The sequence below is a fragment of the Onychomys torridus genome, chromosome 9, assembly GCF_903995425.1.
Source record: "Onychomys torridus chromosome 9, mOncTor1.1, whole genome shotgun sequence".
Taxonomy (NCBI): Eukaryota; Metazoa; Chordata; class Mammalia; order Rodentia; family Cricetidae; genus Onychomys; species Onychomys torridus.
Genome location: NC_050451.1, coordinates 58,472,145 through 58,490,565, shown reverse-complemented (window position 1 = coordinate 58,490,565; position 18,421 = coordinate 58,472,145). Strand labels below are relative to the sequence as shown.

Here is an 18,421-nt window from a genome sequence, read left to right as displayed (position 1 = left end):
TCACAGAGATCCGCCTGCCTGGGATTAAAGGTGTGCGCCACCACCGGCTGGCGGGATTTCTTTCTGTCATGGGCAGTGGCTTGGGTAGGTGGGCCAACTGTATGGAGGAGGGGAGTCAATCACCCTTGACTCCTGTCTCAGGCGTGGCAGGCAGAATGGACCAGCCCCAAGGACCAGATAGTCAGAGGTGCTGAGAACTAGCGTCAGGGGAGACAGGGTGGGGCCTGATGGGAAGGAGAATCCAGAGCTGGGGACGGATGTGTCTTCTTCACTCTGGAACTGTTACCATGCGGAGGCTGAACTTGATGACATTTCTAACTGTTGCCCACTTAACACTCTCCACTAATGCTCCATCTCCACACCAAACTCTAGTGTTTTTCTTCTCTGGGCTCACCATTTTGAGCATTGGGCTTAAGAGAAGCTGGGAGTGGGCGGGGCAGAGGTAACCAAAGCAGCTCTTCTCTCCCCAGGGCTTGGTGGCCTCTGGGGACATTAGCACATCCTGGGCCCCGGCCTTTCCTCCAGAAAAGGAATTCTCTTTGTCGCTGAGTCAGAGTCTGACTCCAAGACCCAGGTTGGCCTGGAATTGGAGGTAAATCTCCTGTTTAGGCCTCCACTACAGCTACCACACCCACAGATCGGCAGCTGCACTCTTGGGCTGTTGCTGGCCCGTGAGCAGGCAGTAAGCCTGTGTGTCACCAACCTAAACAGTACACCTGCCAGACGGGAGAGGAGCTCAGAAATTCAGAGGCCACATCCTTATTGGAGGCTGCAGCCAGCTCAACCTCATCCCATCCCATCTATCAAGTGCCCTGACAGTCCCTGTCCAGAGGCCAGTCACTTAGGGCTGACTTGGTGGTGGCCTAGGGTTGGGCTGCTTCTATGTTCTTCCTGGTACTTCTGTCTCCTGGGCCTGTCACCTAAGGTGTCCTTAACCGGGGCAAGTGGATAGAGTTGGTGACTGACATGCAGAGCGGTGACCTGGCCCTAGCTGGTTCCTTGAGCCTGGGTGTGGCTTGGACCCCAGCCAGGTTCTGCTGCTTGCAGAACGAGACCTGTGTGCCCTTGTGCCCTCCTCCATTCAGTGCTCATCTTGCTCTGGTTCTAGATTGGCCAGGCCCTCCCATTGCCCAGAAAGGATGAGTCGCAAGGGCCCTGCTGGCCTGCTTTTGATCCTTCATCCAAGCTTGTTTTATGTCCCGTGGTGACCTCATGAAACATCTCAGGGTTGAAACTTTTTCCCTTCTCTTTGACAAGCCTCCAGAACCTCTCCCACAGCCGCCAGGCAGGCCTGTGAGATGGCCGCTTTGACACCTTGGCCTGGTGAAGAAAGTCCAAGGCTGCTGGGGTGGCCCACCCCTCAGACAGGTGAAGGATATGACTTGCACCCAGTACCCAGAATCATTTAGAGCAGGACAGGTCCTTTCTGCATGTCAGAGTCATGCCCTTGGTCAGTTGACTTTGTAGTGGGGTTTGTGAATACTCCACCCGGAGCAGGGAGGCCTGCAGACTAACCTGTGTGTGTTTTCAGAGCCTGTCTGAGGTACCCTGGAGGGTCCCCAAAGACAGCACTGCATAGTTCCGGGCAGACAGTGGGTGCTCAGTAAAGACTTGTTCATGGATATTGTTTGAATCACTGATCGGGTGAAATGAATTCTTTTCTGTTGCCTTCTCTCCTTACCACATCCCTTAACTTTTATGTTTTGTAATCCTTGAACTTTGGTGGGAAATCATCTGCATAGCAGGAGGGTAAAATGGGCATTATGACATGGAGAAACTGGGGCTCCAAAGAGCTGTGGAAACTGCCTGTCCTGGTGTCCTTCTCTGCTGCTGTGATGAAACACCATCACCAGGGGTTCTTCCTTCCTTCCTTCCTTCCTTCCTTCCTTCCTTCCTTCCTTCCTTTCTTTCTTTCTTTCTTTATTTTCTTTTTTATGTGCATTGGTGTTTTTGCCTGCATGTATATCTGTGTGAGGGTGTTGGACCCTGGAGTTACAAACAGTCGTGAGCTGCCATGTGGGTGCTGGGAATTGAACCCTCTGGAAGAGCAGTCAGTGCTCTTAACTGCTGAGCCATCTCTCCAGCCCCTCACCAGGCTTTCTACGGCTGAGATAGAACATGATCAAAAGCAACTTAGGGGAGAAAAGGGTTTATTTCAGCTTACAGTTCCACATCACAGTCCAAGGAACACAAGGCGGGAACTGAAGCAGAAGCCGTGAAGAAACACTGCTTGACGGTTTGCTCTTTATGGCTCGCACAGCCCGCTTTACTTACACCACCCGGGACTACCTGCTCAGGTATGGAACCACCCACACTGGGCTGGGCCCTCCTGCATCCATCAGCCATCAAGAAAATGCCCCCACAGACATGCTCACAGGACAGTCTGAGGGAAGCAGTTCCTCAGTTGGGGTTCTCTCTTCCCAGATAACTCCAGTTTAGTCAAATTGACCAAAACTCAGCAGCACACTGCCCAACAGCACACAGTTAAAGGCAGCTGAGACACTTAAGGGTAAGGCACTGTAACCCCAAGGCAGTGCTTGCCCTGCTCAAGAGGTTCCCAGCAGGCTGAGGGTGGAGCTTAAAGAGAGGTACATCCAGGTCTAGGGCCTCAGGTTCAATCCCCAGCACCAAGGCAAACTTTAGAGGCTTCCAGTCTAGCCGGACAGGGAGAGCAGGTGCAGCAGAGGAATGGCCCCCTGCATTAGTCAGTGGTGGGGCCATTTACCTGGCCGAGTGGTAGTTGTGGGAGGTGGGGCCAGGGAGGTGACTAGAAGCAGGCTGGCTGAATGGGAAGTGCCAGGGATTAGGAACCACACCAGCTCTTTATGGGTGAGGAGGATGGTGAGGGTGGCGAGGGCAATCCTCTTGGGGAACTCGGAGGGAATGACTCACACCTGAGGCAGGCAGGTTACAGCTGTATCCACAGGTGTGCTCCTCGGTGTGTGCCAAGTTGTAAGAGCAACTGAAGAGGCAGAAGGCAGCTGCGTGGGCCTTGAACTCCCCAGGGCAAGGGTTGCCAGGTATAGCTCTGGGGGACCCTCCAGTCACATGGCTCCCTCCTTCCTGGGCATGCACCTGCCCACCCCACCCTCCTTTGTCCAGTTGGCCTGAGCCCTGGAGCCTGGGAAGGGATGGGGCAGACTCGGGGTCCTTGGTGATGGATGGTTGGAGCTGGCCCATGCCAGGCAGGCTAGCTGGGAGAGGAGGTGCCTGGTGACCCTGCCAAGCGCTCTCCATCTCCTCTGGGTCTGGGCATGCCTTCCTGCTCAGGGTAGGCTTGGCTTGCGGGTATCCGAGGCTAAGTCACTGCTCTGGCAGCACGGAGCCATCAGTGGGGCGTCTGCCCCGGAACAGATAGGAGGATGGAGGAATGGTTCAGGTTTGGGCTTTGTGGGTATCGAGACCGCAGCTGCGCCCACATCGGAGCCAAGAGTGGCCAGAGGAGTCGGGCAGACCACGGACAAGTCCACTGAGCCATCATCAGTTGCCTGATAGAGGCCTGGATGATGTCGCGGTCCCTTTACCTATTGTGGGGTGGTATGAAGTCTCCGTAGGCTGCGCACGGTTGGGGAGGGTCTGTCATTTGAACCGCTCCCCTGTACTCAGGGGTAGTCCGGAGGATGCGGGCGCCTCGGAAGGGTCTCAAGCCTAGAGGCGGCTCCGGGAGAGTCTGCTTCCCCCGCCCCCACGCCCACTCCCAGCTCCCCCGCAAGGCGCGGGCCAGGTGGCGGCGCCCCGGCTCGGCTCGCAGCGCAGAGGAGGCGGCTTCCCGGGCCAGGGGCGGCGGCAGGGGCGGCCCCGGGATCACATGGGCGGAGGCAGGTCCCGGAGCCCCGGGCGAGCTCTCCCTAGAGTCGGACAGACGGCTGCGGTGGAACGGCGGCGGCGGCGGCGGCGGCTCCTCCTGGTCCTCACTCCCTCGGTCCTTCCCTCCCTCCTTCCCTTTCCCGGCGGGCCTGGCCGTCCAGCGGGACAGGCGGGCGGCAGCCAGGTGAGCGCGCGCCCACCTGCACCCTCCGCGGGCCACCGCCCTCGGGGATCGCCACCTCCCCGGAGCCTAGCCTTGGCCCAAAGCCCCTCTTCCCTGAAGCCTCTCTTCGGCCTGGGTACCGGGTGGTTTGGATTGGCCGTTGGCCCCGGGAAACTGGTCCTCTAGTCTGGGGCCTCCGGGGTACTTTGGCCTTGGTGGGAAAGTGGCTTGAGAGCTGGTGCTGGGGACAGACAGCGCTAGGCAATTCCCGAACTACTCGCTGCACTGAGTCCACTGGCCGGCTCAAAGGTCTGAGAATCTCAGGGCGTTTGCAGACTTTCAGCGATCAGCCAGAGGCACGCACGGTGGCTGGGCCGGGGTGAAAAAGAAAGCCATTTGCCTGGGGACATGACAGTGGAACTGCTGGTCTGGCCAACCCCCTCCCCTAGGCCTCGATGTTCTTGAGATATTGGACAGTACTTGCTGACTCCGTACCTCCCTCAGGGACAGTCTCAGGATGGGTGCTGGGCTGGGTGGTGCTCAGCCTGGCATTGCAGCTTCCTGACTGGGTTGACTCCTGGCTCCAGACCTAGAAGCTCAGGAAATCCTAGGAGGGCCTGGACCACAAAGGCACTCCCTTGTGGGGCAGAGGGGGCTGCAGATGGGAAAGCGTGTGGCCGAACTGGCAGCACATGAACTTGCCCTGCTGGCCAGCACCAGGGTGGGTGTGCCTCCCTTGGCAGATGAGCTTTGGCCTCCTTGCTCAAGCTGTTCAGAGGGCAGCAGGCCCCTAGAGAAGGTAATAAAGCTTCCTCTTGCTCATCTGAACCCACTCGTCAGGGCTGGGCGGGGTAGCCAAGTTGCTCCTCTGAAGTCCTTGGTCTGATACCTACCTGCCAGTCCCCAGGCCTGGCTAACTTCTTGCTGTCTGGTGGGGCCACCCCAAGGCTTGCTGTCCTCCTGTGTGGAAAGCTCCACTCTACACAGAGCGTGCAGGAAGTATCTCGCAGGCGCTCTTAGTTTGGGGGACAGGAAACAAGCCCTTGAGGTACCGAAGGGGGTGGGGTGGGGTGCAGATAACTCCTACCACCTGCTAATTCCTTCTCACTGTTTTTTTCCGCCATGCCACACATTTGTAGGGAAGTCTGGCAGCTTGCCAGTGGGACTACTGCTTCTCTTAGGAGATCTGCTAGGCCCAAGACCCTAGAAGGGGGAACTCAGAGTCAAGGCCTCCCAGGGTGGGGGGAAGTGAAACTCTCCAGAGGGGGAGGGACTTAGTCACTTCCTCTACCATCACCACCCAGGCCCAGGCCCTGCTGGGCAGCTCTGAGACCTGTCACCCATCTTCTCCCTTTTCTTTGGGGTGTGTTGTGGGAGTGGGTCCCACCTCCTGCTCTTCCTTTCCTCAGGCATGGCGCTGACTGTGGATGTGGTGGGGCCAGCCCCTTGGGGCTTCCGCATTAGTGGAGGCAGAGATTTCCACACACCCATCATCGTGACCAAGGTAAGGACTGTTTTTAGGCGATAAGGAGCTAGCTAGCCCCTGAAAATGAGGGGTGTCTTGTTCCCCTCAGGTGCTTCCCCCAATTTGTTCTGGAGCCCGAGGCTTGCTCTGGGCAGTGTTGGCCAGGGGGACAGCTGTGCTCTGTTGCCATGGGTATATGAGGTCTCCTTCAGGAAGGCCATTAGGAAGTGAAGGAAGAAGGACAGACCCAGCCTTTTGCGCCACAATCTTGACACTCACACCTATTGGTGGCCATGGCAGGTGGTTCTATAGGACAAATAGACCCGGGTCCTGGCTGGAGTGCATTCATAGCCATGGCAGTATTTGATCAGCCACCTGCAAGCTGTGATTTGCACGGACAGGGTTCTCTGTCCAGAAAATTCCCAAGCTCAGTTCCTAACATTCTGCCGCCACATTCCTTGGGAGGCCCTTGTTTGAATGCCAGTGTGTGTGTGTGTGTGTGTGTGTGTGTGTGTGTGTGTGTGTGTGTGTGTTGTTGTTGTTGTTGTTGTTGGGAGTAGGGGTGCCACTCAAGCCTGTGAGGGATTAGCTGGCAAGCTGGCAGACAGGGAAAGGAAGAGAAAGAGGTGGTAGAAGTCCAGTCCTGCTTCTGCATTTCTTGGGCAGCAGAAGGGGGTCCCTTCTGCTCCAAGCCTTCTCAAGTATACCCCTATCCAGGGTGGGTATCAGGTACCAAAGACTCACCAGCCAGCATTTGGTTTCTCATCCCTATAGGTAACAGAGCGGAGCAAGGCTGAGGCAGCAGATCTCCGGCCTGGCGACATCATTGTGGCCATCAATGGAGAGAGTGCAGAGAGTATGCTACATGCTGAAGCTCAGAGCAAGATCCGACAGAGCGCCTCACCCCTACGACTGCGGCTGGACAGGTAGGCCTTCCGTCTCCACTGGCTGGTCCTGCTACCTCCCCTCCTCCAGCTCTCCATTGCCAGCCAGGCAGCCGCCCTTAGCCCTGCCTAGGGCCCCAGTGCAGCCCCATCCCAGTCTTCCAAGGCTCTTTGGGCATGTGGGAAGTCCTCAGCTCTGGGCCTGTGGTAGTGAAAAGGAAGGTGTCCCGGTGACTATCTGGGTAAAGGTGGGCGCCAGGCTGGGCGTGCAGCCACAGGCGAGGTGGGGCAAGCTGGCACCAGCTACCTGAAGCCCGGGTTTGACTGGTTCCCAGGAGTGTGAATGGTGCAGGGTGTGGGCATGAAGTGGTTGAAGAGAGGAAACTTCAGGGGCAAGGTGTACCCTAGGCTGAGCCTCCAGTGCCCTTGTCTCTGAGAGATGGCTTTTTTTTTTTTTTTTTTTTTTTTTTTGTAGATCCAGGTGGAGGTGGGAATTGGGGACTCATAACTCACAGAGCTTATTGTCCCTTCCCATCACTGTTTCGGGCTTTGCCATTGAACATGGGTCCTTGCACTCATGAGTGTTGTGTGTGTGTGGGGTGGTGGTGGGAACAGGTGGCTACTCAGGGTAGAACATCACAGTGAGTCATAGTTCAGGAATGCCGGGAGATTCCTTGGTCCAAAGGCTCTCTGGGCAGGCCTGGAAAGGAGCTGGATATCTTCTGCTTCTCTCTCTGCCTCTGTCCCACTACCTGGCTTTCTTTTGGCCTCTTCACTCTCCCTCACCCATGGGCCCCACTGATAGGTAATATCGAAGAGGCAGGCTCCCATGGTATTGGCCCTCTTCATGCCATTGTGTCCCCTAGTGTTTACAGGAGAGAGACCTAGAGGAGGAGGAGGGTGGAGGGGGCCTCATGGCATCTGGGAATGGGACCAAAATCCACAGGAGGCTGCAATCAGGAGAAAATCTGCTGACGCCGCCCGCCGCTTGCAGTTAGGTCCTTCTCAGAGGAACCTGGCCACGGGGGATGTGGGCCTGGCCAGCTCAACACCAGGCAAGCCAAGGCTCAGAGTGTCTTTATTCTTTGTCCAAGACCCCTCCTCAATCCTCCTCCCTCTTCTCCAGGAGGCAATCAGAAGTTCTGAGGCAGGCACTCCCCTCAACCTGACCTTGTACCACTACCCCTGATCCTGGGAGACAAAGGCTCCTGCTAGCCGACCTTGCTAGAAGGGACCAGAGGCCCAGGAATGTAGTAATGATGAACAGCTCCTCTCCTCACCTTTACCTCTGATCTCCAATGAGCTCCCGATCTTCAGGCTCTTGCCAGTTCCATTTGGGTCAGAGGAGCCTCTCTGGCTAGCTGCTGTTGGTTGTAGGTTGGATGCTGAGCTTTCTTATAGCCTCAATCTCCAAGTCCTCCAGATGCCTGTCAGGAAGGGAAGGGAAGGGAAGGGAAGGGAAGGGAAGGGAAGGGAAGGGAAGGGAAGGGAAGGGAAGGGAAGGGAAGGGAAGGGAAGGAAGCCTGTCCCTTTTTTTTGCTGGGGAGGAGTATGAGGCAGGGATTCCAAATGACCTTCCCAGAGACATTCTGGCCATTACTAGAGACAAGCCTATCAATGGGGAAAGGTAGGTGTCTGGTTCGGCCAACAATGGGCTTTAGGACTTGGGACGACTCATTTTCCTTCTGTGACTTTCATTTCTCCACAGTTTAAAAGACAAAGGGTTATTTATATAGAATTAGCCATCTTCCTCAAAATTGATCTCAGGCAGACAGTGTCTGGTGATTGGATGGGATGGAAGAAAATAGGGATGTGGGTCATGGGAGGAACTTCTGATCAGTTGAATTTATTAAGCATTCTGCTGAAACTGTCCTTCCTGTTATGGTGCTGAACTGAGGGGATGATGGCCGTGGTTGATGGGAGTCATTTGTTTTGGACTCAACGAAGTTAAGAGTCCAATGTCCAAGTGTCCTGGATCTTTGGCTGGTCTGGAGAACCCAGCCTGGGAACAGTGTTCAGGATGGGGATGTCTAGGACCTTGTGACAGACATCTTCTCTCTCTCTCTTGTCCCTCAGGTCCCAACCTGCCTCTCCTGGGCAGACCAATGGGGAGGGCTCCTTGGAAGTGCTGGCAGCTAGATTCCAGGTAAGCTGGTCCTTCCAGCCATGAGCTACAGCACCCCCAAGTACCCTGAGGGGTGCAGCCAGCAGGGTCATGCCAATTCTCTCTTGGCCCTTCTCCACAGGGCTCCCTGAGGACACGCCATGACAGCCAGTCCTCCTGGAGACCTGCCTATTTCAGCCCAGCCTCCCTCAGTCCCAGGCCAGGCAGTCCTTTCTCCACTCCGCCCCCAACCAGCCCACTTGCTGTTTCTGGAGAGGATGTAATTGGCTGTAGGTGAGCTCAGTGACTGGGTGCCATGGCCAAGTGGGCCACCAAATCCAGGCCTGACCCCTCAGAGTCTCAGTTGTTATGTGTAGGGAACCCTGGACACCCCTCCTTCCTCCCTGGGGGCAGGCTGTGTGGGCTCTGCACCCACCCCCCGCCCCCCTCCAATTTCAGTTTCCAGAGTCTGACACATTCTCCAGGCCTTGCTGCTACTCACCGCCTGTCCCACCCGGGCCACCCCACCAGCCAACAGGTGAGGCTTCTTGAGGGAAGATGTCTCCCATGCTCCTGGCTGCCATTGGTGCCTCTGATACTAACAGCGGCTGGCAATACCTGAACAGCTGGTGGGACCATTCCCCTGTGACAGGTACATGACACCCCTGAGCCAGAGAGGCTGGCTAGCTCTGGGACCACTATGCATCCCGTACTCCTGTGCTCCGGCCCCCTCCATCCCGCCAGCCATCTCCCTTCTCTGTGTGTTTCTCTTGGGCTGTGGCTGAAATAGTTTTGCTGCTGTTGTTGGGATGAGTCCCTCTCCGTGCTGGCTGCGCCTCCAAAAGACATTCCTCCCTGTCACAAGCCCCCAACTCCCACCCCCAGCTCTTGATCTCCTTCTACTCAGCCCAGAGAGCCTCTGAGGGACTGTGGTTCTGTCTATGCTGCCCTTGGCCAGTTTTCTGTCTGGGCCTTCCTCTGCAGGACCCCTCCCCCACCCCGTCCCCAACATCTCTGTGACCTGGCTGACAGCTTAAGCCCCAGGTGGTATTTCTCCTCCCCAGGGGCAGGGACGTGGTGATGAAACATGGAGAAGGACAATAGTCCTGGCCCTCAGCTGCTGGGGGCAGAGTGGCTGGGGGCACGTCTGGCCTTTGGGGTGAATGGAACAAGACCCAGCTGCTGGAATCTTACTTCTGGGTTGTTCTGCATTCCAAAGAGCAGGGTCCTTTGGGGGTTTTAGGAGGAGAGGACAAGGAAGTGTGTGTGTGTGTGTGTGTGTGTGTGTGTGTGTGTGTGTGTGGCGGGGGGTGGGGGATGTCTGGAGAAGGAAGGGGCAGCATTTGTGGTGATAGGGCCATGTGCCTACCCCAGCCAGGGCCAGCTGGGTGGGTGCTGTGGCGGCCACAGATCCATCTTTAAAGAATTTAAGATGTGGCTGTTGAGATAAGACAAACATGCCAAACAATTTTGAAACAATTAAGTATGAAACAGTGTGGGATTAATTACAAAAGCAGGAGGCATTCTGGAAGGGGAGAGAGCAAAGTAGGTTGGGTGGCCTGGGAAGGCTCCGCTAGGAATTTCTCTGGACAGTGGAGGGAGGTTGGGGGTAGGGTTTCGATTGGAGAGTGATGTAGTGATTTCTCCTGAAATCCTAGGAGAAGGGGAGACCAGCAAGATCTGGCAGGTTTTGAGCCAAGCTGGGAAGGAGCTTGGGCTGGAGCTAGTGGAAGCTTCCTTTCTGGCCACAGAATTTCCTAGGGGCTCTTGTCTCAGCAGCCTGTGGGCGCCCAAGGGCAGATCCTCCTGGAGTGTCCCACTGAGGCAAAACGGGATGTAGGTTGGTGGTCCAGGAGGTAAGTTTCAAGTCAGCAGCAGCCCCTGAGGATTTCTATGGGAAAATGCAGTTCCCCAGTCTGGACCTGCTGCAAAATGGGAATGGGGGTTCAGAACAGGAACTTGTGTTTTGACAAGCTTATATGCTAAAACAAGGAGCTGGGGTCAGGTGGTAGGCAGGCCCTGGCTGGTCCCATTGCTGCTGTGTTACTCAGAGCAAGACCCTCCTCCTCTCTGGTCCTCAGAGTCAGGCGAGATTGACCCTAAGGAACTCTCTCAGCCAGCTGCTTCTTGTGAAGCACCCTCTGGGCCCTTAGGGATGCTTTCATGGAAAAAAGCCAGACCTCCTAACCCCTCAGGTTGTGCTGATAGGTGCAGGAGTCATGGGTCCACACTTCCTTCTTGAGTCACACTACAGTTTAGTTTCTTAGAGGTTCCACAGGGAAGAAGCACATTAGGTCTGATTAGGTCCCTACGGAATTTCTCCTGGTTCTCTGGCCCACCTCTGGTACTCACCATGAACATCTCCATCTGCCTGATAGCAGCACATTTTGGAGGGGTTTACTACCGGCATGCCTATGAAGGTCAGATGATGGGGAAGTAGTTTGCTGGATTTGGGGAGGAAATGTCCCTTCTGTGAAAGTCCTCACATGTCTGGGAGAGATGGGAGGCAAAGGCAGGCCTCTTCAGGTGATGGCATTGGCTGCCCAGAAAGATCTGTGGGCCGGAGGGAGCAGAGATACTCCGATTTTGTCATGGGCTCTTGGCTGGCTGAGGCTAGAGAGCTGGGATGTAGGATACCCTCTCGGGTGTTGTCATTCTGGAAGGTGCAGGTTCATCATGTGAAAACCACACCTCTTCTCTTGCTGGGAATGAAAACTTGGCCCCTGAAGGAGCCTAGGCCGGAAGGATTCAGTCCTCCCTTTCCCCCTAGACTGTTGTCTAATACAGGGCATATGCTGGCCTGCTTGGAGATATGGCATTGCTCTTGAGGTCCTGAGAAAGTTATTGCAGACCTTGTTTAACCCTGAAAAACCATCTAGGAGCCTGGTATGGAATCCTGCCTCAGACCCACAGGAAGCTTGGGCCAGCCACTGTACCCTAGAGCATGGTAGCAAAGGAACCCCAAAAGGCTGGGGATATATTTCAGTTGGAAGAACATTTCAGGATCTCTACCCCCCACCCCCCAGGTTTCTCAGCTTCATTGGCTGCTAATGGTCCCCTCTCTGACTCCTCCAGATCCCATTGGGGGATCACAGTGGAAAGAGTGTACCCAGGTGCACGCTGGCAACAGGCTTCCAGAATCGACAGTGAAGTAGAAGCCTGGGTTTCAGTGTCCAAGAGCAAATGCACAAAATGAGATTATTTGCAGAGTGCAGCTGCTCATAATGCTTGGGAGGTGGTGGTGGGGTAGGGCAGGTCCAGGCCTCAAATGGTAGGAGGAAGGGGCAGCTCAGAGCCTGACCCTGTTAGGAGAGCTGTGTGAAAGGCACTGAGAATCTGCGCAGCCCCATCCTGGCTCCAGGAGGGCTTAACCCTCTCCACATTTATGTTTCCATGGCCTGTTGGTAAAAGAATTGGCTTCCAGGCTTGCTTGCTTCTTTTTCTGTTTCTTCTATGGAATAGGAGGCTGGCCACATCTCTAAGTGTGAGGAACGTATCTAAAGGGTGTCTGTGTGGAGTCCCCCACCTGATGTCCTCGTTCTGTCCTTGTGGGATCTCCAGGATCTCCTTGAAGCATCTCTGCATTCCGGCGCTGGCCTCTCTCCCCTAATGGGATTCCATCCTCTCTGATGTCTTGGCTTCCGAGGGCAAGGGACAGGGTACCTTTCACCAGCAGGTCATTGGAGGCCAGGCGCCCCCTCGCGTTGATTTTGGGGAGCAGCATCTGGTAATGCATAGGGAGCGTGCCGGCCACTGGGGTTGGGCCTGACTCCTCCCCTCTGCTCTCCTCCCACAGGCCGGACACAGCAGCCCCAGCGACTCGGCAGTGAGGGTGCTGCTACATCCCCCAGGACCTCGGTCCTCCAGCCCCAGGTTCAGGTACCAGCAGGTCTTTCAGAGTTGGGTGAGCTCCTGGAGGGTCTGGGAGGGGACTTGTTTCCTTGAGAGGGATGGGAGTCTCCGCCCCTTAATCCGTCCATACTCTTGAGCACTGGGGTGTGTCCCAGTACTTGGGCACAGGGTCCTCCTCATTCCTAGCTGTCTCGTCCACAGCAACTTGGACCTGGAAGAGGACTCAGAGGTATTCAAGATGCTGCAAGAGAACCGCCAGGGACGAGGCGCCCCAAGACAGTCCAGCTCTTTTCTGCTCTTACAGGAAGCCCTGGAGGCTGAGGAGAGAGGTGAGGCCTCTAGGCTCGGGCATGAAGTAAGGCTGCTGGACTCCCTGGAGCCAGCCCAAACGGACGGAGGAAGTAGTTTAAGGTCCCATAGCAGAACCAGGGATTAAGGGAGCAGATGTCAGGCCCCAGTTGCTTTCAAGAAGTTGATTTTCTGGTTGGGGTGTACAACGTACCCCTAGAAGATGGTTATATGGTACCAGCCAGAACCAGGACAACAAGGAAGTGATAAAAACAGGGGGACTCCAGGGCCGGCCTTTTGGAAGAAGAGGCATTTGATTTGGCCTTGAAACAAGATCCAAGACTCCAGCAACCTTAAGACAGTGGCCTGGCTGGGAGCACTATGGAATGTGGAGGCCAGCAACCAGAGAAAGTGGCTTGGCCTGGCAGCATGGGAGGGTGTCGTGGAGAGCAAGTTGCTGAGGCAAGGGCCTTGGGAGCCAGAACAAAGAATGCTCTGCCATAAGCTATCCTACCAAGCATGTGAGCAACACGATGCAGGCTCCCGCCAGCTGCCCATGTACTCATTGGAAATACACTGATGTGTTTATCCGGCGGAGCAGATGTGTTGAGGCATAACCTGACTTCAGCCCCTGAGGAGCTCCAATTATCGGGGGTATGGTCCTGGGAAGTTCCCATGGGAGTGGCTAAGAAGTGGGATGCATGCTGTCCTCCAGCAAATCAGGAACGATGCTCTTTATATTGGCAGACAGGAGCACTGTCTTGTCCACAGGGAGGATGGGGAACATGAGTCTGGCAGAACAGAGCTTAGAGCTACAGAATGGCCAGTTCCTGGTGGCTGGTTCCAACTCCAGTGTGTAGTACTCACACGGCTGTTCGCTGGAACATACGGGGGCTAAGAGAGAAGGTTTTGGAACAGATCCCACCCATCCTGACTCTGAGGTCACTACAGACTAAGGGAGGGGCCATAGGGAGATTGGTAGTCGTGATGGGTGGGTGGGTGGAGAGTACAAACAGAAGGTCACTTCATGGGTGCCTCGGACTCTCAGCTTGGACAACAGCTGCCCAATGCCTCTGTGCTTCATCTGGGTGTTTTGGCTGGCTCAGATGCAATGATGCATAGAAAGGCCTTTGAAAGGGCTGTACAAAGACACTGTGATGTTGTTACGACCTAGGACTGTTTAATCATCATGATTGGCTCACAGAAAGAGAGCACCTACTTGTCTACAACAAACACTAGGCATGGATGTCCCCAGGTTGCTTTAGAAGGACAGGGTTCATACCCCCCCCCCCACTCCCCAGCAGCCTTATGCCAGGGGTCTGCCCCAGTCACCTTCCTCCTTTACCTGTTTGTGTTCCCACTGGTACTTTAGAGGTCCATGTGAAAGTACGCCTTTTGCAACAAGTGTGGGAGTGTCCTGGGGAGGATCTGAAGGGTGTCATAAATGCCATTAAGTACAGCTGGGCACCTCTGCAGGTGGACAAGCAGCTCTCATGCGTCTCTCTGTCTCCTGCCCCTCCCAGGTGGCACACCTGCCTTTGTGCCCAGCTCGCTGAGTCCCCAGGCCGCCTTGCCCACCTCCAAGGCCTCGGCCACCCCACCCAAGCTCCACACCTGTGAGAAGTGCAGTGTCAACATCTCGTGAGTGCTGGAGGGCTGGGTGATGAGCATGCCCTGGGGAGCACGGGGGCTTTCAGACAAAGCTGGGCTGTCAGTCAGGGACCATAGAGGGGGGCATGGCCAAGTGGCTTCATGTTCAGAGTGAATGCTTGGCTGTTTCCTGCCCACCCTCACTTTCTCCTCTCTCCCCAAAGGAATGAAAAATATTTCCACTTTTGGTTTTTCCTACATATTCCCCAAACCTCTGGAGATCTGCCCCCGATGAGACACATCCCTCCTCTTGGAAAAGCTCTCCCTTTCCTGCCCCTGGGTTCATTTCTCAGTGGGTGGCATTATAATGTAGCCCTTCTCTCTGCTTAAAAAAAAAGCTGGTACCCCTCCCCTATAAATGCCAGCACTGAGTCAGGTGACTTACTTTGGGCAATTCCTTGACCTTCCCTGGCTGCAGCTTTCTCATTTGCATGCCAGGATGGTGTCCTGTACTCTGAGAAAGTAGGTGGGAAGCTGGTGTGTAGAGAGGCTCCCCCAGAAGCCTGCATCTCTGTCCCTGGAGGGCTTGTGAAGCAGCACACAAGCAGCCCCAGGGTATCAGTTCTGATTTCACTGCCTTGTAATGCTGACGCCATGAGTTCTGGATCCAGGGTCACTTTCCGAGAGCCACTGCCCAGGGGCCGTGGGGGAATTTGTCAGTCTGTGAACTAGGGGCTGCCTCAAACTGTACACTCCTGCCGACTTAATGCTGTGATCATAGGCATGCGCTCGCATGCCTAGCTCATGTTCTTTTTAATTAAAATTTACTTATTAATGTATGTATGAGTGTGGAAGTAACCATGGCATAGATGTCAAGCTCAGAAGACAGCTTTTGGGAGCTGGTTCTCTCATGCCACCATGGATAACACTCAGGTTGCCAGGCTTCTGTGGCAAGTGTTTTCCACCTGATGAGCCATAAGTCTGGCCCTTTTTTGTTGTTCTTGATTAGGAGATCCTAAGAGGGTGTTTGTGCTTCTGTTGGGGGTTGGTAAAGTGAAATTCCTGAGAGAGGCTTGGGAGTCAAGTGCCTGAGGTGTTTGTGTCTGAGTGTCTGACTGGCTGGGGAACAGGTTTCCTGGGAATGGTGGCCTCATGCCAGGTCCTCCTAACTATCTTGCCTCTCTCCCGAATCTAATGGCTCTCCCTTTTTGCAGGAACCAGGCTGTCCGCATCCAGGAGGGGAGGTACCGACACCCTGGCTGCTACACCTGTGCAGACTGCGGGCTGAACCTGAAGATGCGCGGTCACTTCTGGGTGGGCGATGAGTTGTACTGTGAGAAGCATGCCCGCCAGCGCTACTCAGTGCCTGGCACTCTCAGCTCTCGGGCCTGAGCCTCAAGGCGCTCAGCCTGTCTGTGTTCTCAGGCTCTGCAGACAGGACCATACCGAGAGCAAGCAGGGAGGGGGTGATGGCAGGTGATGGCTCTTCCGTGAACTAAGGTTGGGAGACCCCTTTGTCCTTGCTGGGTGAAGCCAAGGCTTGGGACTAGTCTCAGACTGCAAGTGCTGAGGACAGTCTCCACTCTCTCCGGCCTTTCTTCCTGCACTCTGCAATGGCCACTCCATTCGACAGGTGTGTGTATAGGGTTGCGCACATATGGAAGTATCTAGAAGGGCAAGATGGGCCTGAGGTTAATGATATCTACGGTGTAAAGTTTTTGACGTATGAACTCTATATACATGTGGATAAAACCCAAATAGTGTCCTTTTCTCCTTTTTTTCCCTGTTCCAGGGAAGAAAGTTTTTACTTATGGGTACCCTCTTATTTCCCCTCCTTAAGCCCCGCCCCCACATACCCCATCACAGAGGCCTGCTTCTTTTTTTTTCTTTTTTGTACCTTTGAGACAGTATTCCAGGTACGTCAGACTTACATCTCTCCCAGCAGGACTGGACTGAGACTACAGTATATACTCCACCGCACTCAGTGGACTGCTCCTTGAAATTGGGGGTATACACTTCCTTAACTATTTTTTTTTTTAAAGATGGTTGCTCATGCTTGGAGCGAAGGGGTTTCTTCTCTGAAGCTAGGAGAGACATAACAGCAGAGAACCAGAGAACCAGGGAAGGGCTTCTTGGCTAGACAAACACTCCACACACTCAGCTGTGGGCGGCGCTGGACTGGGATCTTCACTTTGTGTAGCTACCACCAGCCTCACTGACTACCAGTGTACACAGATGAGCAGGACAGGCAGGAAGCGGGACCCGGGGGTGGTGTGTAGGTGGGTGGAGGAGCTTGATGCTTTAGGCTGTTTGTTCCATTTGGACCAGTGAACCATCAGCCAAGGATATCCTCAGACCAGGGCCCTGGGGTGGCCTTGCTCAGGAAGGGCTGTGGCCTGAGACAATCCAATGGAGTACTCACTCCAAGGTACTACCCATCACCCAAGAGCTCCTACCTGCACCCTTTCTGCTGGCTTCACTGATGAAGAAAATACCATGGGTGCAGCTGGAGCACAACATCCTGCCCTGTGTGGGGTGCATGTGAGCAGAGAGGAGGGTAGGGGGCAGTGGTCTGAACTATCAGCCACTCTTAGTTTTAATCTCAGAGGACATTTCAGAACATCTTCAGGTGTTGTTGTGTGTTCCAGCCATGCCCGCTGTCAGCCTGGGGAGGGGAGGCATCTAAATCTTTTTCAAAGGGGATCAAAGCTAGCTGTGGAGGGTGAGGTCTTGATGGCGGTCTTTGCTATCTGGCTCTTTGGGAAAGGAATCTTGGCAGAGACTGTGTTGCCTTCTCAGACACCTGTGGATATAATTTATACCTTGATATAATCATCTCACCTTTTGCCTGGATGGCTGCCTGAAGATGAGCCTGTATTTTTATAGGAAAGATCAAGGCTGGCAAGCTGGCGGAGTCCCCCAAACTCAGCTACTGGTTAGAACGGTGGTAGTCTCTTTGGCGCCATCTAGTGTTCAATGATCCCACAGCAAGAAAGTGCTCACAGAAGAGGAATTCCTTAGAATTTGGGCTTTGGCACAGTGGGCAAGCAGAAGATTAAACACTTTTTTTCACTTTCCTGGAGACAATGTTGAAGCAGCAGCTATGGAGCTGGCATCATAAAGTACAGTAGCTGCTAAGGATGTCTTGGAACACACAGGGGGCTGCTATATATTCAAAGCTATCGCCATCTGAAAAAAGGACTGATCCATGTGTTGAGAGATGGGTGACCGCCAGCAGAATGCTCAGCTTCGAGCAGTGGCTGCTGGGGAACCTGCAGGAAGATCAAGAGAGTCTGAATTCCAGACGTGATAGGAACTTCACCTTGAGACTCTGGGGACACTTGGAAGATGTTAAAATGAGTAAGTGACAGGTTGAGAAGGGTGAGTTGGATTACTGATGCAGTTATATCTCCACCTGCAACAAACCAGTGTGGGCCAAAATGTACCACAAGGAGTGAAGGAGGGCCGGGGGCAGGCTCTGGTGTTTACCCCATCTCTCATCCTCACCCTAAGCCAACTAGTGGCGAGTTCTCATTCTCTCCCATCCACACACCCCTTTGGCACAACTTACTCCATATTTCTTCCTGCATTTTGGAGACTAAGTTCAAAAATGACAGATTTGTTAGGTGTGGCCCAAGCATCTAAAGGCCTCCCTTCAAACAGAGCTGGGAGAGCCATCGAAGTCCAAAGTCACACAGTTGGATAATAATGGCTAAGACTCTAGAGCAGCGGTTCTCAACCTTCCTAATGCTGCAACCCTTTACTACAGTTCCTCATGTTGTGGGGACCCCCCAACCATACAATTACTTCATAGCTATAATTTTGCTACTTTTATGAATCGTCATGAAAACACCTGATACGCAGGATATCTGGAATGCGACCTCTATGAGAAGATCGTTGGAAGGATGGAGAGGGTGTGACCAAAGGCTGAGAACCACTGCTCTAGAGTGGATGTGCTAAGCCTACTCAAAGTGTGTGACCTCATTCTCACAGCGCAGAGACCAGTATCTCTGTCACCTGTTGCTTGAATGTGGGAAGGGGACGGGGTCAGGAAAGGAACCAAACCAGAGCTTGTCCTTGGGGTCCTTGGCTTCACTTGTCCCCTGTGTCTAGCTCAGTGCTGAGTTTTTAGGAAGTCTGCTTCCTGAAATCGGGCCTTCCCCACCGGAGGCCGAAGGACCAAGGCCATTGATGGCCCGTCTCATCTACCACAGGCAGTTGAGCTCTGATGCTTCTTGCGATTCACTCTAAGGGACATGATTTTCCAG

General features: G+C 54.4%; 1 protein-coding gene across 1 annotated transcript; it reads left to right on the top strand.

Annotated features, from left to right (window-relative positions):
- Positions 1-3,839: 3,839 nt before the first annotated feature.
- Positions 3,840-15,911, top strand: Pdlim2 (PDZ and LIM domain 2). Its single transcript, XM_036200078.1, has 10 exons — positions 3,840-3,991; positions 5,380-5,474; positions 6,210-6,361; positions 8,396-8,465; positions 8,566-8,717; positions 8,883-8,961; positions 12,220-12,302; positions 12,477-12,604; positions 14,087-14,204; positions 15,368-15,911. The coding sequence occupies exons 2-10, from the start codon at positions 5,382-5,384 to the stop codon at positions 15,543-15,545; spliced, it is 1,053 nt and encodes a 350-aa protein (XP_036055971.1). The 5' UTR covers positions 3,840-3,991; positions 5,380-5,381; the 3' UTR covers positions 15,546-15,911.
- Positions 15,912-18,421: the final 2,510 nt, after the last annotated feature.

Coding starts and splice junctions, on each gene's coding strand:
- Pdlim2 (XM_036200078.1), top strand. CDS start 5,382: ATGGCGCTGACTGTGGATGTGGTGGGGCCAGCCCCTTGGGGCTTCCGC. Junction 8,718..8,882: donor GAGGATGTAATTGGCTGTAG/GTGAGCTCAGTG, acceptor CTCCAATTTCAG/TTTCCAGAGTCTGACACATT. Junction 12,303..12,476: donor TCCTCCAGCCCCAGGTTCAG/GTACCAGCAGGT, acceptor TCTCGTCCACAG/CAACTTGGACCTGGAAGAGG.